The following is a 25084-nucleotide window of genomic DNA, read 5'->3' on the forward strand; positions in this document are numbered from 1 at the left end:
TCTCATCTTTTTTAGCTGCCCCTTCATTTTATAATTTAACCAAAGGATTTCAGGAAATTTAATTGATGAGCAGGTCCTAGATTAACTCCCTAATCTCCATTAGTTTGTCCCCCCAAAAGAAATATATTTATACTTTTAGCCTTTTCCACATTGATGACCATGAGGCAATTTTATTATCTGTTGTACAAAGGAGAACCTCCTTTTAATTGTCCTAAATTTATCTCTCAAATTCCAATGGGTGCCCATTGGTTCTATACTTCTATAACATGGAGAAAGGGATGGAGAGGGAAGGATTAGAAGCTTATCACAACAGGTATCTTGATGTTAATTTAATTTAATTTCCCTTTCTGCCCTGTCTCATGCTGCATAAAACCAGCAAGGAAGAAGAGACATTTGACTTTGATTTCCCCAGATCCTAGTAAAGGTGACACAGTTGAGCCAAAGAAGAGTTGGCTCCGTAGTGCACAAACCAAGTCTGTCAGAGGTGCCAAAAATAAAAGCATGGAAAAGGAGTTGGGAGGAGGCTGCCTGTGAGGAAAGAATATGAGGGTTCTATCTTTCATGTCTTCACGGTTCAATGCAGATACATTACTGCTTACTCATATATAGTAGAATTATGTTAGCTTTTGATGAAAGTTTTTTGGGCTTCTAGATTGAGTGGCACTTGGAATAAGACCCCAGTTATTACGCTCTGGTTATTATTACTTTTTTTAGAGATCATCTCCTGGTTTGCCTCCCTTATTTTGTGCATAAGAAAACCAAGGGCATAAGATTTTATTCTAGGTCACAAAAGTAATTCATAGGATCATAAACTTAGATATGAAAGGAACCTCAGAAACCTAGGAATCCAATCCTCTCACTAGAGATGAAGAACTAAGACTCAGAGAAGTGTATGTACTCCCCCCCCCCCACTCCCAAACCCATTTTCCCATACACAAAGGAGTTAGATTCTGTGGGTACATATCTGCACCACATCTAGACTAAGGATGCCTCTCTTGCAAAGTACAGAGAAAAAAAGCTAATTCATTCAGGACTAACTTAAACAAGTTGTATTTTTTTAAGTAGAAAAATGTTTAGGATTCATATAAAAACAATAACTTTAAAAATAAGTCCACTTAAAATATTTTTGATGCCCTACTAAATAATAAAATTAATAATGATTACCTATTATTTTGAAAAGTCTGTTAAAAAGAAGCACAAACTGGCTTTTGAAAGGAGGGATGGCCTTGAAGTTTTTAGGGGAGTTTTTTTTGTTTTCTTTTTAAAAAGATAATTCAATTCACCATTTATTAAGGACCTCTAATGTGCAAGGCACTCTGATAGGAGCCAGTAATCTACCTGAATTAGTGGTTGATGTCTATTGCCCCTAAAAAGAGGTTGTGCTATATGAATTCTGAGTCTCATCAAACTCTGAAAGGTCTTAGAGAAGCAAAGAAAAAGGGAAACCAGTTTTTGCATTCATACAAAAATGGAGACAGTTTTTGTCCTCAAGGAACTTATAGTCCATGGTACATTTGCACGGAAAAATATAAAGTAATTTGTGGAAGGAGAAAGCACTAAGAACTGGCAATGTAAGTGGAAAAGAAGAGATCTGGGAAAACTTCTTGTAATGGGAGTAGCCTAGGGGGTGAGAAGATGACAACTAAACTGAACTTACAAGGAAGATGAGGATTCCAAGAGGCTAAAATGGAGAGTTAAGTAAAATAAAAATTTAAAGACCAGAATCAGGAAAATTTAAAGTAGTAGCCAGTGATTTTGGTCCAACCTCATTTTAGAGACAAGAAAACATCTCAAAGAAAAATTACCATCTTTTATATAGGAGTAACACTTATCTGTGTCAATCTCCAGGAATTTTGCACTATTTGGGGAAGATAAGCTAAATGATGTAGGGGGTGGAGCCTTAAGGTTTGCAAAGTCTCGATATGTTATTTCTTTTCTACATTCTTTAACAACCCTGTGAATTAGGTTCCATAGTATTATCATCATTATCATCCATACTTTTAGATAATTCAGAGACCGCTGCCAAGAAACAGATTCTGGTCCTGTATTGGGAAGGGTAACTGCAGGGGGAATATCTACGACGGCATCTCTAGTCAATTGAAGTACTGAAGGGGTGGGATGAGGATGAGGATGACTTCTGCTTGGGAAATGTAACTAGTCAGCGAGGTCATTTGGCCGTTCTGTTTGGGGCTATAGGGCGTAGAGATTGGCGACATATTTTTTAAAAGGCAACAAATTAGAAAAAGAATGAATAGTCATGGACAGTGAGGAGGGTGCTAAAGAGGAAGAAAGAGTTGGGTGGGTGGACTGCCACAGGACAGAAGGAAAGGGGAGGGGAAGAGAGGGGCGAGGGGGAGTGGAGGGAAATGGGGGTGGGGCAAGCATGGAGCAAATTCGAGGGCGGGTGACAGGGGAGGGGGGCGGGACTCCAATGGAATGTAGGTGGGGCGAAGAGTGTAAGGGCAGGGAGATATATGTGAGGATGAGCTAGGGAAGGGAGGTCTGAAGCAATTCGGGATGGGAATGTGACAGAATAGGGTGATAAGAGGGAGGGAGATGAAGGCTGTGTCTGAGGTAAGAAGGCGGGGAATGGAAAAAGGGACGTTTAGGGAAGGAGGCGTGATGAAGCGTATGGGGCGGGGCTTTGGAGGAATGAGGGCGGGGCGAAGAGTTTAACGAGCGAAGGAGGAGCTAAAGAAAGAAGGGAGGCGAGGACAACGAGTTGAAGCCCAGGGGTAGGGGGCGGGGCGAGACTGGGAAGGAACCGGAGGAAAAGGAAGGAAGGAAGGAAGGAAGGGGCCGGGGCCTGAGGGCGGAGGCGGGGCTTTGCTCGCCCTGCCGCGCGGTTCCTCCCAGAAGATGGCGGCCTTCAGGTGGCAGTGCTTGGCGCTGGCATTGTTCTTTACTTCTGATCTGCTGTTCTGCCTGGTCTCTGCGGACGAGGACACGAAGGCCACGGCCCAGCCTCATCCTCCTCGAAAGAAGAAGGACATTCGCGATTACAACGATGCGGACATGGCAAGGCTGCTGGAGCAATGGGAGGTCCGTGCGGCCTCGGCGTCCCAACCTGATCCACTTCCCCCCTCCCTGTACCGCCTTCTCTAATGTCCTCGCCCCCTCCCTCATTCTTTTGTACCCCTCTTCATCCTTCCTCTAAGTCTTCTTTCCTCCTCCTTCCTATGTGTTCAAATCGCTTCCTGTGTAGAGGGAGTGGAGGTGGTAATTGTTTTTGTTTCTTCTTTCTCCCAATCTCAGGGAATATGTTTAAAAGTTTTCCAGTTATTTTCTTTTTCCTTTCAGCTCCAAGACAGGTTGCAACTTCAGGTAATATGTATACTAAGAAAGAGCTGTGCAAAAAAGTTTTTGCAGTGAGAGAGCAATGAATCAAACATCATTCCAGAAACAAGCTTTATTTACCATTCATTTGTTTCTCCTAATAAGTTTGGGTGTTTCCTCTTATTTTCTAGTCCCTACAAATGATAGAAGCTAAGTCTTGTGGGCAAGTTATTTCAGTTTTCCGGGATTAATTTCCTCATCTGTAAAATAAAAGGATCCAACTAGGTCTTCCAGTTATAGCATGCTTTGATTCTTTGTTGAAAGGTACCTTGACTTGATTGTGTGAGGGTAAGTGTGCATGGCTCTTTGACTCTTGTGATGTGCTAGATGAGTGTTTTAGCCACCTAGATAATGTCACTTTGAAGCATAATGTTCACTGACTTCTGCATTCCTCTCATTTTATAGTAAATGACCTAACTTTACAGACATTACTATTTGTTGAGCATCCAGAATTTTTCACTGGACAGGAGAACATGTCTTCTTTCTTTCTCCTCTAAATGGCTGTGGTATTAGGCATATCTTTGGTTTCTTCGGAAGATGAGTTACTAGATTAGTTATTAGTTATGAGTTATAACGTCCAAATTTTTTTTCTGGCACCAAGGAACTGTAATCCACATGATTATTTTTCAGTAGTTCATAAGTGATAACAGTAACTTTCAGGTACTTATGTTGAGAATTATTTAGTGTGCTTTCTCCAAAGAGAGCAGGCTTCTATTGTCAGGTGTTTTTTTTTTTTTTTGACAGGTCAGTGAGTTCTTATATACTGTACAAGACAAGCAAATAGAATAGTAATCGATCAAGGAAAAAAAGATCAAAAGGTGAAGGTTTAACTAGAGGCAAAAAATTACTTGCTTAGGAATGACTGAATCAAAGTCCAAATTACAGAAAAAAATTAAAATCGTATTAGATAACCACAATGATAAAATTTTTTAATCTATGGGATGTGGCTAAAGTAGTTCTCAGAGGCAAGTATATTTCCCTGAATGCTTCTATTAACTCCTAAGATGTGAAAAGGCATTTGTTTCTAGCAGTTAATTTGGAATTCCTTTTCTTTATAAGCCAATTCAATAAAAGGTCTAATAAGATTTTTTTATTTTTCATGATTATTGTTGAATTGTTAGAGTAAGACTTGGAAATTTGCATTAAAAGTTTATTTTGTTCTTTTAGGGCTACATCCCAAGTGTGGTATTTATTATTTCCTAAAGAAATTTTTGCTCTGATTAATTAAGCAGTAAATTGCTCTCCTAAAATTTCCTGGCAGTTTTCAAGGTAAAAGTTGCTCTTTCTTCGATGATTATTTTTTTGGTTGTAGATAATTTTCCTCCACTTTGTTCACTTGTTCTCTTTCAATTTTATTAATTTCTTCTTTGATTTTTAGGATTTCCAATTTAGTCTTTATTTGGGAATTTTTAATTTGTTTTTTTTTCAAGTTTTATTTAGTTGCATGCCAAGTCATTGATATTCTTTTTCTCTATTTTTATTGATGTAAGTGTTTAGAGATAAAAATTTTCTCCAAAGTACTGCTTTGGTTGTAGCCCATTACATTTTGATATGTTGTCTCATATGTTTCTATAATTCTTTGACCCACTTCTTTTTTAGAATTACATTATTTAGTTTTCAATTTTGGGAATTTGTCTTTCCATGGACTCTTATTGATTATAATTTTTATTGCATTATGATCTGAAAAGGATGCATTTATTATGTCTGGATTTTGCTACCTGTGTAACCATGAATAATGTGGTTTTCTAATCATCATATCTGTTCTTTTTATTCTTCTTTAACCGTTAAGCATCTCAAAATTTGAAGCTTTCTTCTCCCCTTTGCCTCTTAATCCTTCTATATTTTTCCTATTAGAGGACTATATTGATGAGGAAATTGAGAGGTTAAGTGTCTGGTCCAAGAGCACATAAATCAGAAGTGACAACAATGAAATTTGAACCTAGTTCCTCTGATTCTAATCCTAGGTCTTCTGACTCCAAACCCACTGCTTTTCCCCACTTAAGCCAACCTCCCATTGAAAGCTTCTCTCAGTCTCTCTAAAATTCTAGTGCTTTCTTTTTATTTATTATTTCTCATCATGTATGTAGCTTGTTTGAACATATTTATTTGTATATTGTCTCCTGCATTACTGCTTCTTAGATTAAGGACTGTCTTTTGCCTTTTTTTCTATCCCCAGCATTTATTGACACTATTTGTCACACACACAGTGTTTTAATAAATATTTATTGACTGACTCATTGATTTATTACTACGCCTTCTTTTTTACTTTTTCAACTACCACCCTAATTTGGGTTTTTATTTCTTAATGCTTTGAGTACTAAAGTCTATTGGTTATTATTTCCCTTTTCCCAATCATCTTGCATTCTGTCACCAGAATGCTCTTTCTAAAATATCAGTTTTCATCTTGTCACTATTCATTTTTCAATGCTTCTTCACCCTTAGAGAATCAAGCCCAAATTTCTTAACTAAATTTTTAAGAGACCTTCTGCAATTCAGCCTAAAACTACCTGTCTGACTTACCTTCTGCTCCTCTCTCATATGAATTTACCTCTGTAGTCAAATTCTTTACTGTTCCTATATAGGCTTTTTCTTTCTTCTACATTTTTCAAGTTTCTTAGCCTGAAATGCTTTCTCCTCCTGCTTTTTTGGATAATGACTGTTCTTCAGGGCCACCTGAAGTTCTGTATTCTTTGTGAAGCTTGATCTCATGACTCTAGTCTATAAGGATAAAATGATGCATTCTCTGAATGCATGTAACTCTTTGACTATTTTCTTTGTTGTGTCTTTTATGCCTATGCTTTCTTTGTTTCTCTAGTTATACCCTAAGGCCAGGAATTTCATTCAAATGCTTGTGTGTCTTGTACAATCATTCAGCAAAGTCCCTATATGTAGCTATTCAGCTTAGCAGACTTTTGCTACACATTGTCTACTATGTGCAAAGCACTGGTTTGTTAGGCCTTGAGGATACAAAGAGCAAGAATCACTACCCTCAATAAGCCTATATTCTACTGAGAGGGATTTATATACACAAGGAAGTACAAAGTAATTTTATGAGGGTGAGGGTGCAGATGATGAGGGAATTAGGTGCTTGAAAAATATTTGTTGATTGAACCATGTAAAATCATAATAGACTTTATAGTATGATTAAGTGAGAAACTGAACAATGCTCTTCTTCCAATCCTTATAACAGATACATCTAAAAAATATTACCTAAATAATTTCAACTTTGATTCACAAGAAGTGACCTGTGTGCTATGCTTTATTGCCAGTTTGCTTCCAAATACTTTGACTTCTTTTCCTCCCATTTGTTGCCAACATATGCTGCTCTCTTTTTTGCTAGGGTGATTTTGTTCTTTTTGAATATTGAAATTTAGGTGTCCTGCTGAAGAGGGGAATCTGCTACAATTTATTGAAAGGGTAAAATACAGGTAGATCATTTAACAGTTTATACTTGACTAGTGTTTTGATAGTTTCTACTTACTTCTATAGCCAGAATTCACTACTCTTGTAACAATCTCATTCCTTCTTTAATATTTTCCTGATCTCTTAGCCTGGAATGGCTTTTCCTCATTGTTTATCTGAATCATGTTTTCATAAGTTGAAAATTTTCCCCAGATTTTGTAGTGGTGTTTAACAATACCTTTAGAACTTAACCTCACCTTAATGTCAGATGATATTGTAAAGTATCCTTGGGATCCAATGTTTAAGATACATTAAGATAATTCCTCTGAAGTTTACTGTGTGGTATATAGTTAAGCTTCCTGAAACTTGGCACTATAAAAGCCAAACTTCTTAAAAGAAGGACCTCTCTCCTCCCCATTACAAGTACATCAAAAATTCTCTTCAACCTAATATGCAAAAGTAGGTGAGCAACACTGTTTTAAAAAGAAAATATAGGGGGCAGCTGGGTAGCTCAGTGGATTGAGAACTAGGCCTAGAGACAGGAGGTCCTAGGTTCAAATCTGGCCTCAGATACTTCCCAGCTGTGTGACCCTGGGCAAGTCACTTGACCCCCCCATTGCCTAGCCCTTACCACTCTTCTGCCTTGGAACTAATACACGGTATTGTCTCCAAGATGGAAGGTAAGGTTTAAAAAAAAAGAAAATAGAATCAATAATATTTGAAGCAGTAGTTTTTAATAGTATATTTAAAGTTTTCGTTGTTTTTTTTTTCCGTTTACCACAGAAAGATGATGACATAGAAGAAGGGGACCTTCCAGAACATAAAAGACCTTCACCACCAATAGATTTCTCTCAAATTGATCCAGGCAAACCAGAGAGCATATTGAAAATGACAAAAAAGGGAAAAACCCTTATGATGTTTGCAACAGTGTCAGGAAATCCCACAGAAAAGGAGACTGAAGAAATAACCAGCTTGTGGCAGGGGAGTCTTTTCAATGCCAACTATGATGTTCAAAGGTAAAGTATATAAGTTTATAGGGACTGTACATGGTATACCTATTGTTACCTTAATATTTTTTTCTTCCAAAGATCCACTTTTATGTAAAATAATAAATGCCCATCCAACTCCCCATTTCCATGTTGATTAAACAAATATTTTAGTAAGCGCCCACTATTTATAAATAGTGCCAGGGGCTGTGATATAGAAACAAAAATTATATTTGTTTCTGCTCTCAGAGTTTATATTCTTGGGGGGTGGGAGTGAGAGGAATACATATGTGTATATTTTGCATTTACTCTTTTCCTTTTTTGTTAGTAACTTTTTTTAAATAGAAGAAAATTTACTTTCTATTGTCCTTTATCTCTTCAGTTAACTCCTTTTGAAAGATAGCTGCACTAGCTACTTTCATTCTCATTCCTCTCACTTTTTTTCCCTTAAATTCTTACCTTCTGGGGGCAGCTGGGTAGCTCAGTGGATTGAGAGCCAGGCCTAGAGATGGGAGGTCCTCGGTTCAAATCTGGCCTCAGATACTTCCCAGCTGTGTGACCCTGGGCAAGTCACTTAACCCCCATTGCCTAGCCCTTACCACTCTTCTGCCTTGGAACCCATACACAGTATTGATTCCAAGACGGAAGGTAAGGGTTTAATTAAAGAAAATTATTACCTTCTGATTTAGTGTCAATTCTATGACAGAAAGGTGGCGAGGACTAGGCAGTTGGGGTTAAGTGGCTTGCCTGGGGTCACATTGCTAGAAAGTGTCTGAGACCAGATTTGAACCCAGGTTCACCCAATTCCAGGCCTGGTGCTCTATCCACTGTGCTGCCTAGCTGCTTCCTTCTCACCCTATTCTAAATTCTCTGCAGTCTGGCTTTTGACCTCATCATTCAAATGAAATTGCTCTTCAAAGTGACCTCTTCATTGCCAAATCGAATGGTCTTTTCTCAAGTTACATCTTTCTTGACCTTTCTACAGCCTTTGATGCTGCCAGTCACCATCTTCTCCTGCATACTACTTTGAGAGTGTTCTTTCCATGTTCTCCTTCCTTTCTGCCTTTTCTTTCTCAGTCTCCTTTGCTGTATCTTCATTCAGGTCCCTCATGGTTCTCTCCTGGGGCTTCTTCTCTTCGTTATCTCGTCAGTAAACATTTATCAGTGTGCCTATGTGCCAAGGCACATTGATAAATGGCTACCTCTTACCATCCTTTTACACTTTACTCTTCCTCCTCCCTTTCCCCCAATTCAGGGACACAGGCCCTTTTGCTTTACTTTATGAGTAGCATTCCATCTCCAAGCCTGGAAATTGCTTTCCCACTTCTATCTCCTATCTTGTCTGGATTCCTTCAAGACTCAGTTCCCATCCTACCTTCTGAAAAAGACAATGATGTCCATTGTCCCCCCTCCCTTTCCCCCGCCAGTGCTGACCCTATTATTCTACTGTATAAAGCCTTCATTAGGCTGTAATGTCCTTGAGAGCAAGGACTATATACTTGCCTTTATTGCCAGCACTTAGTAAGGTTCCAGTCCTGGGCACTTAGAGCTTAATAAATAAATGCTTATCTACTGACTGACTGACTTTGGTTACTATGCCTACTTTTTAAAAGAAAAATTATTTCTGTCACCATTTATTAAACACTTATTCTAGGCTTAAAGGAGATACAAAAATAAATAAGACCTTATTCTTCCTCTCAAGATATTTACATAAATTCTACCTTGTGTCTTTGTAAAAGTTCTTTTCTAATCCCATTAGTCATTTTATTTCTCTCCTGTTGTTCAGTGTAATTGGAAAACCCATGCTTTGAAGAGAGGCAAATTCCTTAGGAGTTAACAGTTTTAAAATTTGTATAACAAAGATTATCACCACACTTTTCATTTCAGTTATTAGACAGTTACCATTCTTCTAGTCACCCAGGTTCCCAACTTAGGAACATTCATCACTCTCACTCACCTCCTATAGCCAGTTAGTTGCCAAGTTTTGTTCATTCCTTCTCTTCAGCTTCTCCCTCATTTGGCCCTAGGGTTTAAGTGACTTCCCCAGGGTCAACAAGCTATTAAGTGTCTGAAGTCAGATTTGAACCTAGGATTTCCGGTCTCCAGGCCTGGCTGTGTCCACTGAGCTACCTAGTTGCCTTTCTTTTATTTTTATAAAAAATTTTTTGTTGTTAGCTTTATATGAATATTATATGACTTGGTAGGATAATATTTAGGTATGTCATATTTTATTGTATTTCACTTATTTTTTGTGACTTTTATTAGTCATATAAAGAATTGCTAATGGATTTGTTAGGGGTATAGGTGATACTCTGCTATCTTGCTAAGTTGTCAATTTCAAATTAATGTTTTAATTGACTTTTGAGTTTGTCTAAATAAACTATTCTGATTCACATACAGAGGTATTTTAATTTTTAACCTTTAATCTGTTTTCTTGTCTCATTGCTACAGCTAGCGTTTTTAGGACTTAATTTAACAATGGTTAGAGTAGATAGCTTTGTTTAATCTGTTCTGAATAGAAAAAATTCTAAAGTTTACTTATATTATAATTTCAATTGAGTTGTTTTATTGTATTAAGGAAAAAGTCTTTACATTCCCATACTCTTTAGTATCTCTTATATTAATGATATCATATTTTACCAAAGGCTTTTTCTACATCTTTTAAAATAATAATATAACTTTTATTATTTTTATTGTTTAATATGATTTATTGGGCTCATTTTTTCCCCTAATACTGAATTAGGAGATGCAGTATGATATAATGGAGAGAAAACAGACCCAAGAGTCAGGAAGACTTTGGTTCAGGTCCCACTTTTGACACAAACTAGCTGGATGACCCTGGGCCAACAGATCTCTCAACCTCCAAGTGTCCCAGACAACTCTCTTAATACTATAGAGTCATAGGATAGTTGCATATCTGCATTGGTAGAAGGTGTTTACTCATTAGACATTCTCTACTAATAACTACCATTTTTATAGTGCTTTAAGGTTTGCTAAACACCTCACAAATATTATTTTGTTTTTTTTTTCAACAACAGTCCTAGTAGGTGCTATTATTAGTACAAAAAAGATATCCATTTTACAGATGAGGAAACTGAGGTCAACAAAAATAATTTGATTTACTCAAGATCACACAGCTAGTGTCTGAGGCCACATAAGAATCGAGGTTTTCCAGACTTCAGGTTTAGCACTCTATTCATTGTGCCACCTGACTACCTATACCAATGATATCACAGATAAGATATGAATTAAAAATATATTGAACTATCTGTGAATCTGTGGTAATAAATAACCCAACTAAATTATAATGAATAATTTTTTGGTATTTTTTCCTATCTACCTGAATTTTATGTTTTTGCATCGATATTCATTGATTACATTTTTTAATAGTTCCCCCATTATCCTGCATATATGTCTGGGGATCAGAGCTATATTTGTCTCATGAAATTTGATAGATAACCATGTTTCTCTTATTTTAAAAAAGAGTTTATACTTATTTGCTCTTTTAATATTTTACATATTCTCTTATAAATATGGTTCAGTTCAGCATATTTTTAGGTAATAGCAATTACTGCATAATGGTCAGACTCAGTTCATTTTCTGATACTGTTTAGATTTCCCATTTCTTATTTTGGCAGTGTTGATATTTTATATTTTTGTGGGTATTCATTTACTGATTTCAGTTGTTTTTTTTTATTATGTGAAATGTTCCCATATGATTCCATTAATTTCTTCAAAGTTTTTTTGTAATTTACCTCCTCATTTTTTCATAATATGGTTTTTGTCTCCTTTTTTGGATATTTGACTAATATTTCATCCATTTTTTATACTATAGTGAAAAAGAAAGTTTCCTATTTTTAAAAATTCTATATTTTATAGGAAGAAAAATAGATGGTTCCACAGAAGGCCCCCCAAATTTAAAAAAGCTTAGTTTTAGACATCTCTGTAGACATGACTTTGAACATAGGTATGTTTTATAAAGTACATAATTGCCCTCTAGATTATCTTTTGTATAAAATAAAATTTTTATATGTATACTAACTTTGCTTCAAAGGGATTATACAGTTTTCTAAATAATCTAGCCTGTAGAAGTGTCAATGTTCTTAAACATTTATTTGAATATATGTATATGTATAGATGAATAAATATAAAATAAAAAAAATAAAATTTGTAAATATTTACATTAGGTACAACTTCCTTACTTCTTTACACTTTTCCAACAAAATGTTTTGGCCATGAAAAAAGGTTTCCACAGCCATAGAAGGAACCAACAGTATCTGAATGCAGTCTGAAGCATACATTCTTAACTTTATTTCCTCCATGATTTTTTCTCTATTATGATATGTGTCTTCTTTCAGAATATGATGAACATGGAAATATGTATTGTATAGTAACACATCTACAACCTATGTCCTAATACCTGCTGTCTTGGGGAAAGCAAAGGGGGTAGAAGTGAGGGAGAGAACATGGATTATAAAATGAAAGAAAACAATTATTAAAAATTGCCTCTACTTATAATCTGGAAAAAATGATTAAAATTAACAGAACAAGTTTTGGCCAGAGTCTCCAACTTAAAATTTGAGTCAGACTATCTTTCTTGTTTCAGTTCAATTGTACCTAGACTATGAGATGGTTTGGCACACCTCAAAGCAACAGAAAGTGTTTCATTAGACCTATTAACCTTTGAAAGGGACTTAGAGAATTGGCAATATAGTCCATTATTCCTCTTATATACATAGGCATTTGATTTCAAGTTCTTTGGGTAGGAATAGTCAGGAGCTTTATTGAATGGTATTCATGCAAATGTTCTAGGTATATCTTTGAACATTAGATATATCTTTAGCCATATATTCATGTCATGTACGTACCATGGGTTGTAGCTTTAGGCATTTAGAAGTTACATGACTTGCTCATTCATTTTTTTGTATCTTTTAAAAAAACATTTCTTGGCGGGGGGGGGGGGGGGGGGGGCAGCTAGGTGGCTCATTGGATCATTGGATGGAGAGCCAGGCCTAGAGATGGGAGGTTCTCTGTTCAAATGTGGCAGCAGACACTTCCTAGCTGTGTGACCCTGGCCAAGTCACTTAACCCCGATTCCCTAGCCCTTACCACTCTTCTGCCTTGGAACCAATACACAGTAAGGGTTTAAAACACAAAAACAAACATGTCTTGGTTCTGCTTATTCATTTTCAGTTCTTTTAATTTCTTCTTTGACTTTAGTTTGCAGTATGTTAATCTGCCCCCCCCCCCCCCATTTATTTATTTATTTATTTAACTAGAGACTCAGTTTAGACCCTTTTCAATTCTAATCTATCTTTGGTATCTCTGTAGCATTTCACACTATTCTTGTCTTGTACAGCATATAAGAGTTCAGCTTTTTTGGCATTTATTAATAAATTCTTAAAACCTAAGGTATGATTATCACCTTTGTAAATATATCATGAATATCTGAATAAAAAATAAGTTATATAATAAGGCCATTCATTTTATTTCATATAGCTCACTGTTTTTCACCATATTTTGTTCAATCTTATAATTTTTCTTATTTTTGTTAGACTTTTCATGTGTCCAAAGTTGGGTGGTTAAATCATTATCATTTATGTTTTAATAAATTCTTTTACAAATTGAGTTAATCTCCTAAAATTTGGTTGCTTTGCCATTATTAGGTGTATATATATATATATATGTATGAATATATATATATATATTCAATATTGATAGCTCAGTTCTGCAAGTATTTACTAGTGCCTACCTTGAACTCTATATACTGTGGATACAAAAACAAAGTAAAACCAAACCCCACCCCTTAAGGAGCTTTCATTTTACCAGATAGTTTCCTTTAGTCACTCTATAAATACCATACTTACCTCTTTTCACGATTTCTAATTTGAAATACTTCTTTATTGGAAATCATTATAAAGAACCCTTGATATTCGAGAGCCTTTAAGTGCCTAGCTTTCTCCTACCTTGAATTTTAAACCTATACACGTCTTTCTGTCACTCCTTTCGGCCATATATTAAATTAAGGCCTCTTAAACTAGGGTCTGTGAACTTATATTTTGATAATTATTTCAGTATAACTGATTTCTTTCATAATCCTCTGTATTTTACTTTATTCATTCTAAAATGATTCTGAGAAGGTATCCATAGACTTCACCAGATTAACAAAGAGGTTCATGACACACAGAAGGTAAAGAACCCCGGCAGTAGGTCCTACCACATTTGGGCATTTTGCCATCTGCTCTGTTGTTGCCTATCTTCTCTGTGATCCATTCCAGACTTGCCCTTCTAGACATCATTTGGTTCACTTAGCTTTGGGTTTTCCCTTTAGGACTGAGCTATTCTAATTGGTAGGTGAGGAGTGAAAGTTCACTTTAATCCACTATATAAAGTCAGTGCCAGACTATCTTTTGCCTCCTTTCCATCCATTGATCATGAAACCACAGCCTACTCAGTACAAGCATTTTTTTCAAGCTTTTTATTTTTATTTTTAAAAAATAAATTAAATTCTGATCTTTAAATATTCTTAGTAGAACACAAAGAAGGTTTATGAAACTGATTTGCTATTTTAGGCTATTTGCTTTAAAATATGTGTCTGTACATTCATGCACATATATGTATATCCATAAAAAATTCAACATATTACTTTTAAAACTGTCCTATTTATTTCTCACTCATGTCCCCTTCTCATTTCATACAGCATCACTAGTTTATGAACCAGCCTATTTTGGCTCTTATTAAATTTTAATTAAACTATTTTAATAGCCTCTTATTTGGTATTTAAGATTTTTTATGACCATACCTTTTTCTACCTTTCCAGGCTTCTTCTGCATTATTCCTCTCCATAGTCTGTATTCTAGCTATGCAATCCTTATTCCTCTTCACACACAACACTATATACCTAGAATGCACTTTCCTCTCATCGCTGCCTCTAGGAATTTGGTTTCTTTTAAGACTCAGCTCAAGTACCACCTTCTATATAAAGCCTTTCCTGAACTGCTACAGCTGCTAGTAGGTCTGTACTCCCTCCCTCCCCAAGTTAAGTTGAATTCATATTGTACTTATCATGTATATACTTTTATATATGTATGTATGTGCGTGTGTGTCTTATCTCCTCCATTAGTATATAAACCTCTTGAAGAAAGAGATATTACACTTTTCTAGTGCTTTGCAAAGACACTGGCATATAGTAGGCATTTATTAAATAGACTTACCCATTCAGACATTTACCTGTTCATTCAGTTTGTATATCATTTTCTCAAATATCTTTCTCAGAATTAAGTGATGATTTATTGCTGGCTTGATTTGTATATCAAAGACTCCTGCATATTTTTCTTTTTATGGTAAAGACACTTGAAAATATGAGATATTATATAGAGATATATAGATATAGATATTTTTCCCCTTTGCATTATTATTCCTTAGTTCAGCAGACTAGAAGATTTTGGGGTGGCCTAATTTATCTATAAGTCACATTCGAGCTTTTTTCTTTTGTCATGAAAGGAAAATAATCCTAATCTTATATTGTCTGAATTAGAGTGCTTTGATAATACCTCCCACATTACCTTCAGTAGGTGATGTGTTTCTTACTTGCTTACATAAAATCTGGTTTGATATGTCCCCTGCTACTGTAGATCTAGATTTTTCAATTAGGCTCCTATTAAAATTAACTTTTTTCCCTTCATTATCTCTCTTTTAATATCTTTTACTAATATTCACTAATATTCATGTGAAGCTTTTTTCTTTCCTTTACCTTAGATGAGAGGCTCTTTTAAACCTGTTTGGTTAATGTTCCTTGTCTTCTTCCCATTATTTTATTTGGGAGTATTTTTATCTGTTCCTGATGAAGAAGGAGAAGGGAATTCAGGAGCTGAATTCATCACAACCTCTTCATTCTACCATCATTCTGAAAGTCCTTCTCAACTTTCATTTTTTAAGGCATATATCAAAATTCATTGTAAAACCACCATGTTATATAATATACCAAAATCTATTTATATTTCAACAATTAGGGAATGTAGCATTTTTATGTCTGCCCTAATTTCTTTTCCATGTTAAAATTGGTTCAACAAACTAATTCTTTTTAAATATAATTTTTGTTTCTGAATTAAATGCCCCAAACAGAACATTTCCATGTATGAAGTAGAATAGAAAAAAAGAGAATCTTTGTGAAAAAGCAAATCCTTTATGTTCAGCTTGGTTTTAAAAAAGTACATAATAGATTTTAACACATTCATTTCAAAACTATACTACTTGTCTGTGTTTCTTTCAAAACTTCTTTTAGTTCTCTTAGGTGCATTTAAAAACAAAATAATAATAGGTAGCATTTTTAAAAGTTTTTATTTTTTAATTAAAAACATTTTTAACCAATTTAAAATAACAGATTTCCACATGTTTTCTGAACTTATATGATGCAAATTGTCTCCCTCCCTCCTTCCCTATCCATACCTCGCCCCGCCCCCCCGAAATGGCAAGCAATTCAGTCTGGGTTATATATGTATTATCGTGCAAAACATATTTCTATGTTGTTTATTTTTGTAAGTGAATAATCTTATAAAACCTATCTTAGATGCATTATTAAAAGTGCTTCCATAACCCTTCTTTCTTTCTTCCTTTTTCTTTTTTTTCCAACCTTAGCATTAGTTTCCCCTTTTTCTCTCCCAAAACTCCTTGCCCAATAAAAAAAGAATAAATAATTCAGTACTTGTAAGAAATCTGAATAGTCAACAGAATACATCTATACGTTTATATATTCTGTCCAAAAATGTCTGCTTCCTTCTGCATCTTGAGTCTATCACTACTCCTTGGGAGTGCTTCTTCATTAATCTTCCAGTGGCATATAGGTGGTTATAGCATTGATCAGAGTTGTTACATTTTTCCAAGAAAAATTCTAGTTACACAAGAATTAAATCTTTCAAATATGTTACATTCCCTAGTAAAATATAAGTTCCCAGAAGTCAGGAATTCCATGTGTATCTTTGTACTCTCAAAACCTTGTACTCTAGCATTGTGCTGTGTACATTGTAGTTGCATAATTAATGTCTATTAAATCAATTTGTTTCATACATATTTGGGCAATTAGAAACTTTAAGACAAGATAGACTTTGAGATTTTTAAAAATATTTTCTTTTTCAGATATATGGCAATATTGAATTAAGAACTTCTTCCCCCTTTACATTAGAGAATAATTTTAGCATGTTAAGACCATAACATTAATTGATGTTTTCTTTTTCTCTAGGTTTATTGTTGGGTCAGATCGTGCTATCTTCATGCTTCGAGATGGCAGCTATGCTTGGGAGATCAAAGACTTTTTGATAAGCCAAGAGAGATGTGCTGATGTAACTGTGGAGGGGCAGGTATACCCTGGCAAAGGAGGAAGTAAATTTAAAAATAAAACGAAGCCAGAAAACAAGAAAAAGGGAGATAAAACTAGGTCCTTTAAAGAAGACAATCGATCCTCAAGACAGAGAGATGATCTATGACAAACATATTAATGGAACTTTGAGGGGAGCAATTAGGAAGACATCAGCATTTTTACAGTAACTTGAGGATTGGGAAGCCGATTACATTTATTTCTGTGAAATTCTCAGTTGGGGTTAGGTGAGTCATCAGGGATTATGATGTTTAAAAGACTTCAGTGTAAAGATGGAAGTTTACTTATTAAGTTTGAGTTGTTTTTAGTCACAGGAAAGTTAATACTTAACATAAAATCACTTTAAACTGTGACATATTTATAATTCTCTTATCTGTTTAAAATTGACAGATCACTTGTCCATTGTGGACTTTCCTCCATTATAAATAAGTAAAAACAAGATCATCACTGTTAAAAGTATACTTTTCCTGTCCTAAAAAGAACTAGAAATCTTTCACAACAGTTAGGCTTTTTTGTGGTTAGGAAAAAAGATGTGTTAGAGGGTTTTGTTCACATGAGCCATTAAGACTATATTGACTTAATTAAGTGAAATTCTTAATGCTAGATACCCCTTTCTTTCAATATATTGCTGAGAAACTGTTGAGAAAAAGTGTTATAGAAGGATTTCATTGGGCTTACATTCTTGGAAACTGGTTCTGGAACTTCTAAAAGATTTTATATAGGAGAGTAAATTTGTTTGTTCAAGAGAGAACATTTGTTCAAAAAATCCAGGAACGTATAGTCTACTACTGATTTGTTAGAAAAGGGAAAAAACGTGATAAAGCCTTGCAGTTTCTGGGCAAAGTATAGGAAAGGTTTCTCTTAATTCTGCTTAATTTTTTTTTTTGTTGTTGAAAAGATGATGATCTAGGGTCAGTATTGTCTGGACTGCCAATGTTCATACATATGCTTTTCTTGTTTCCTCAGCATTTAGAAAAGTAGCTTTAAAGATTTGTCATAATAATTAATGAGCATTTGTATTTTTATAAAACTGGGCAGCCATTTTAGAAGTTTGTAAATATTCATGATCAGAAAAGTCCATTCTAGCATTCAGCACAGTATTGGATTATTTCATTTGTTCCTAAGATATTTGATTTTTAAAAGTGCCTAATTCTGTTTTCATGATTTTGTTTTGTGTGGTATTTACATGGTACTTTGTTATTGACTGGCTTTGCTTTAATTGCCTGCTCATGAATGAGTTGTGAAATTTATATACAATTATAATTTTTAAGAATTAAAATTATTTGAAAAATCTGAAAATTCTTATTTTTATTTATGTGTAACTTATATCTTAGTTTCTGTTTTAGCTAAAAATCTGAAGAGTTTATTCTTAGTTATGACCACTTTTTCTCAAAACATCCTATTTCTCTTCCTTTTTTTATATTGCTGTTAATTATTGATTTTTGAAGGAATAGTAAAAAGAATTATAAAAGAGACCTACAATGTCAGAGATGGATGGAATGTTTCAGAAATTATCTTGCTCAGGGTTTCTTAACTTAGGGTCTTTGATTAGATTTTCAGGGTGTCTGTGAACTTGAATAAGGAAAAAAAAATTATCTTTATTTTTACTCTCCTCTGGTTTCCTTTATAGTCCTATGTGTTTTATTTTGTGAATTTGAAAATATTCTCAAAAGAGACTTAGGCCTCACCAGAATGGCAAACGAGTCTAGGACACACAAAATACCTAAAACTTATTGTCTAGTCCAGCTGCCTGATTTTACAGATAAGGAAACATGTCCAAAATCACAGCTGTCCAGTTCCAATTCCATTAATGTGCTTAAGGGTGCTCACTTTACCATTCTGTGACATATTGAGACACCTTTTTGACTCTTTTCTATTGGGATTCTACATACCCTTCTAGGCCCAACATATGTCCTTTCTCAAAAGCTTCTTCTTTTCAGGGGCAGTTCATTGGCTTAGCATGTTGAGAGCAAGACTCTGAGACAGAAGGTCCCAGGTTCAAATCTATGCTCAGACACTTGGGCAAGTCACTTAACACCCATTGCATATCCCTCATCACTCTTCTGCTTTGGAACCAGAAAGCCGTATTGATTGTAAGATTGAACGTAAGGCTTTAAAAAAAAAAAAGCCTCCCCCGTTTTGTGGTGGCCCATAGTGACTTCTCACTCTTTTGAACTCAAAATAGTAATAATTTTCTGTACATTTGTCATATCCTTTATATATGAATGTATATGTATATATATCACCTCACTAAAATATTAATTTTTAGCTCCTATATGTCATTATAAATAGGTACTCAATAAATTATTTTGTTAAAATACATGGGAATGAAATGCATCAGAATGGTGCCAATGGATCCTAATGGGATTTTGTTAGAGGGAACCCTGGAACTATATAAATCCAGCATTAATACCTTTTATGCCATTATGCTTTATAGTACAAAATAGAATTTTTAGACATTTTTAAGAACATCAACTAAAACATACACAGCACAGAAAAAGGCAATTGTACTTGAAACAGCAAATCAATAGGAACCCTTTCCTTTGAAGGATATACCAAATTAAACATGTAATGTTCAAAGCTATTATGCTTCTCTATGGGATCTGCTGGCCTTATGTTCTGTGAATTAAAAAATTCTTCAATGACTTTTTCTTTGCCTTTTTTGGCAACCCTATCCATGACTCTCATCCTCTTACCCTCTTGGAAAACGAAAACAAATTGCCACACTGGCCATGACTTAAAACATCTAGACTGTATCTGTGATGACTTGTCCTGCATCACACAACCAATCCATTTTAAGCAGGTCGTGAACCCAAGTCTTCCTGACACCTATGAATTATGCTAAGGCTGTGACTTCAGGATGTAAGATTCTCAAGCAGTGAAACTTTTGACATACTCTATAGTATGTCATACTATAGATATACTACACATACGTTGTTAACTCGGGTTCTCAGATCAAGGCCATCTGCATCTCCCCCTCATGTTCCTTGTATACTCCTGAGGGCTGGCAGAATTTTTCTAATGCTTTCAACTTGAGACCTCATTCCCATGTGTTTTCCTCCCAGTATTAGCCCTCTCAAAACAGTTTAACCCATTTGATATCTGTTCAACATCACTGATTACTCATGAACACCAAGTAATTTATGCAAAAGAATATTTACTGAAAAGTCAGAAAGAACAGAAGCAGAATTAGCTTAGCTCATTGTTCAAAAGATTATAAATTATATACCCGATAAAGAGTTCTTTTAATTTTTTTAAAAACTGAGATGCATGATAGTCACCCCAAAAATAACATGAAGGGAGGAATGGATTAACAATATGACAAATGAATTTTGAGTGACAAGTATTCAGTAAATGTAAGTTGTACTAATAACTACCTTAAAAATAAGGAATAGAATTAAAAAAAAAACAGAAGGAGAAATGTCTGTCTAAACTGGAAAACAACCCTCTTACAGTTTCAGTCCCTGGAAAAAATGGGCTCAAACTTGAAGCAGTCACTTTTCCACTAAAAAATTTACATCTTGTTGCCATAGAGCCAAAGAATAAGTTGCTCCCTCCTTAGCCCGACACGATTGTACTCATCAATACTGGACTATCAGTAAACTCTTTAAAAAAATTAATTAATTTAATTTAATTTAATTTTTCATTTGAATTAGTTTATTTAGTTAATTTAGAACATTATTCCTTGGTTACAATAATCACATCATTTTCGTCCCTCTCCTCCACCCACCCTTCCCCCAGCCAACGTGCAATTTCATTGGGTATTACTTGTGTCTTTGATCAGAACCTATTTCCATGTTGTTGATGTTTGCTCTAGGATGTTCATTTAGAGTCTACCTCCCCAACCATATCCCTTCTATCTATGTATTCAAGCAGTTGTTTTTCTTCGGTGTTTTTACTCCCACAGTGTTTCCTCTGAATGTGGATAGTGTTTTTTCTCATAGATCCCTCCAAGTTGTAATATTTATTTGGAAAGGATGAGAAATTGGAAAAACGGGATAATGGGAGTTTGTATGGGGGTATGGAAGAGTTTAAGGGGAGAGAGGGAATATTACTTGGTGAGGCAAAAGAGAGAGATGCCCCCTGCCGAGAGGAAGCAGCAGGGGTCCGATAAGGACTGTTTGTTGTTGAATGACTGAACTGGTGTTTAGCTCCCTCTATGCCCAGAAAAGATAGTCTACTTATCTGACTGCGAATTCAAATGATATAAAGTTTAATAATCAGTTGGGATTGGAGTTTTTTTCTCAGCTTTTTTTGGAGTTGAGGCCAGGCCCCACCGGCTGGATACGGTTTCTCCCACTCCGTCTACTCTATATCAGTCCTCTCTTTGTCTAATTCAGAATCTTAGCAGTAGACAGAAAGCAAACAAGAACAGTTCTGACCTTCAGAAGTGATTGGGCCTGAATCTTAGGGCTGAACCAAGAAGAGGTACACCACACCAGACTGGGCTGAACAAGCTCCTCTCTCCACCCACACCACGAAGCAAGTCAAACTCGGCAGGAAGGACGTGCTAGTCACAAGACCCAACTGCCATTCCCAGTTGCCCCTTCCCCCACAAATTGTTAGTCTTGTTTCCTTTCCACATTGTTCAGGATCACTGCATTGCCACTAACGGAGAAGTCCATTACATTCGATTGTACCACAGTGTATCAGTCTCCGTGTACAATGTTCTCCTGTTTCTGCTTCTCTAATTCTGCATCACTTCTTGGAGGTTGTTCCAGTCCCCATTCCTTTTGAGAAGAATTTTAGGTAAAGAAGATGCTACCTCTCTGAACCCAGAAACTGAACTGTTGGAGAAGACATAATGAAGATGCCTCCAGACCACAAGTTGCACAAAATTGAACTTTGGGTGTGGTTGATTGAACATTTATTTGTATGTATACTTTCATGCCAAAGGGGACTGCCCCCTAACTGGCTTTATGTCAATGCGTTCAGCAATTATTGGCTTTTTTCTTTTTTTTTTCTCTTATCCTCAAATTATTGTAATCTTTAAATTGATTATGTTTTTATGATCCTTTGGGGAAGGACTTCTTCCCAGAGGATCAAACGGCGGAATGTAAAATTGAGATTTGAACTCTGGACTTCAATCCCCACAAGCCCTTGCTCCACTTCCCCAAAATGCTTTGTAATCCCACGGAATTCTGAGGTGGGCGAGATCGAGAAGGTATTTAAGCTGATTACAAAGGCTTTTGAAGGGCTCTCGCTCTTTTTGGTCTTCCTTTTTGGAGCAGAGGTGGCTCTTTCCATAATGTAGGTGAGGTCTTGTCTAGGCCTCTGGCCTAGGCACGTTTTCCTTATCCTGTATTTTCTTTAATCCTTAATCCTTAATAAACCTCTAAAAAATATAATACTCCTTGCAGAGAGAAACTAATTTCAGATACCTCAGTCTCCCCTAAATTTTAATCTTTACAGTTTTTTTAGACATTTGAAAATAAATTTATTATTTGTAAACAAACACAAAAATACAAGAATTTCTTTTGTTGCTTTTAAACAATCAGTGCTTTAAGATACAATATCTTCTGTATCTTCCCCCCTTTTATTTTCCCTTCCCTCTCTCCTCTTCTACTCTCTTTCCCTCTCCACTCCTCCCCTTTCTTCCCCTCTCTACTCCTCCCCTCTCTACTCATCTCTCTCTCTTCCCCTCTCTTCTCCTCTCCTCTCCACTTCCCCAAAATGCTTTGTAATCCCTTGGAATTCTGAGGTGGGCAAGATCGAGAAGGTATTTAAGCTGATTACAAAGGCTTTTGAAGGGCTCTCGCTCTTTTTGGACTTCCGTTTTGGAGCAGACGCGACTCTTTCCATAATGTAGGTGAGGTCTTGTCTAGGCCTCTGGCCTAGGCACGTTTTCCTTATCCTGTATTTTCTTTAATCCTTAATCCTTAATAAACCTCTAAAAAATATAATACTCCTTGCAGAGAGAAACTAATTTCAGATGCCCCAGTCTCCCCTAAATTTTAATCTTTACATTTGGTAGAACGCCTTCTTTGCTCATTCTGTCAAATAGTTTCTATAATATTGGGATTCATTGTTCTTTGAATGTTTGATAGAATTCATTTGTGAATCCATCTGGACCTAGGGCTTTTTTCTTAGGGAGTTCTTTGATGGCTTGTTCAATTTCTTTTTCTGATATGGGGTTGTTTAGGTAATCTATTTCTTCCTCTGTTAGTCTAGGAAATTTATATTTTTGTAAGTATTCATCCATATCTCCTAGATTGCCATATTTGTTGCCATGTAATTGGGCATAATAGTTTTTTAATGATTGCCTTAATTTCCTCTTCATTAGAGGTGAGGTCTCCCTTTTTATCTTGGATATTGTCGATTTGGTTTTCTTCTTTCCTTTTTTTAATTAGACTGACCAGTACTTTGTTTATTTTATTTGTTTTTTCAAAGTACCAGCTTCTAGTCTTATTTATTAAATCAATAGTTCTTTGACTTTCAATTTTATTAATTTCTCCTTTGATTTTTGGGATCTCTAATTTAGTCTTCACCTGAGGATTTTTAATTTGTTCACTTTCTAGTTTTTTTAACTTGCATGCCCAATTCATTGACCTCTGTCCTTCCTAATTTGTTAATATATGAATTCAAGGATATAAATTTCCCCCCGAGTACTGCTTTGGCTGTATCACATAGGTTTTGAAAGGATGTCTCATCATTGTAATTTTCTTCAATGAAGTTATTAATTGTTTCTATGATTTCTTTAACTAACCAGTTTTGGAGAATCATGTTGTTTAATTTCCAATTAATTTTTGATTTATCTCTCCATGTACCCTTACTAATTATTATTTTCATTGCATTGTGATCTGAGAAGGTTGCATTTATTATTTCTCCTCTTTTGCCCTTGTTTGCAATGTTTTTATGCCCAAATACATGGTCAATTTTTGTGAATGTGCCATGTGGTGCTGAAAAAAAGGTATATTCCTTTTTGTCCCTCTTCATTTTTCTCTACATATCTACCAACTCTAATTTTTCTAAGATTTCATTCACTTCTCTTACCTCTTTCTTATTTATTTTTTGGTTTGATTTATCTAGTTTGGATAGAGGAAGGTTCGGGTCTCCCACTAGTATAGTTTTTCTATTTCATCCTTGAGTGCTACTAGTTTCTCCTTTAGAAATTTGGATGCTATGCCATTTGGTGCATACATGTTGAGTACTGATATTTCCTCATTGTCCATACTGCCTTTTATCAGGATGTAATTACCTTCCCTATCTCTTTTAACTAGATTTATTTTTACTTTGGCTTTGTCAGATATCATGATTGCAACTCCTGCCTTCTTTTTATCCATTGATGCCCAATAGATTTGGCTCCATCCTCTTACTTTCACCCTATGCATATCTACCTTCCTCATGTATGTTTCTTGTAGACAGCATATGGGTTTGGGATTCTTGTCAGTAAACTCTTAAATGAACTCTGTTTCCTAAATTGGGGGTGACTTTTTCTGGAATTGATAGTCTGGTTTGTCTACTTTACTCATTCATGTCAGAATGGAAAGAACAAACACAGAGCGAAAGGAACATAGATGCCATTTGTTTACAGGCCATTCTAGCACACGGGGAGATGGAGGCTTCTAGCATGCCTTCCCTTGATCACTGCCTTGAAAAGGAGATCAAGTTTCTCTGGTCTCTTGTAGGTACTCTTAGTTCCTTCTCACAGGACTTTTTTAACTATGCAGTGTAATAGGGGATTATTTAAGTAGAAATGATAATTCAAGATCAGATCTGCCAATCTCCTCCCTTCCTCCCTTCTTCCTCCCTTTACCCTCCTTGGTTTCCTCCCTCCTTGTTCCTCCTACCTTCCTCCCTCCCCTTCCAGTTGATTCTTCTGTTGGTCTCTCTAAAATCAACTTAGAGTGAGTATTATGGTGTATCAAATAAATCACTCTTTTCTCTCAGATTAAGAAAAGGGAAAGATAAAAGATGGAGGGGAAGAGGGTTTGGGGTTTCCCTAATACTAGAATAATTCCTAGGTAGAAGGATGGTGGAATATATT

General features: G+C 35.5%; 1 protein-coding gene across 1 annotated transcript; it reads left to right on the top strand.

The window, feature by feature from the left end:
* Positions 1–2461: 2461 nt before the first annotated feature.
* MESD (mesoderm development LRP chaperone) lies at positions 2462–18396 on the top strand. Its single transcript, XM_001367678.5, has 3 exons — positions 2462–3042; positions 7522–7754; positions 16963–18396. The coding sequence occupies exons 1-3, from the start codon at positions 2860–2862 to the stop codon at positions 17204–17206; spliced, it is 660 nt and encodes a 219-aa protein (XP_001367715.1). The 5' UTR covers positions 2462–2859; the 3' UTR covers positions 17207–18396.
* Positions 18397–25084: the final 6688 nt, after the last annotated feature.

The sequence above is a fragment of the Monodelphis domestica genome, chromosome 1, assembly GCF_027887165.1.
Source record: "Monodelphis domestica isolate mMonDom1 chromosome 1, mMonDom1.pri, whole genome shotgun sequence".
Classification (NCBI taxonomy): Eukaryota; Metazoa; Chordata; class Mammalia; order Didelphimorphia; family Didelphidae; genus Monodelphis; species Monodelphis domestica.

Coding starts and splice junctions, on each gene's coding strand:
- MESD (XM_001367678.5), top strand. CDS start 2,860: ATGGCGGCCTTCAGGTGGCAGTGCTTGGCGCTGGCATTGTTCTTTACT. Junction 3,043..7,521: donor GGCTGCTGGAGCAATGGGAG/GTCCGTGCGGCC, acceptor CGTTTACCACAG/AAAGATGATGACATAGAAGA. Junction 7,755..16,962: donor GCCAACTATGATGTTCAAAG/GTAAAGTATATA, acceptor CTTTTTCTCTAG/GTTTATTGTTGGGTCAGATC.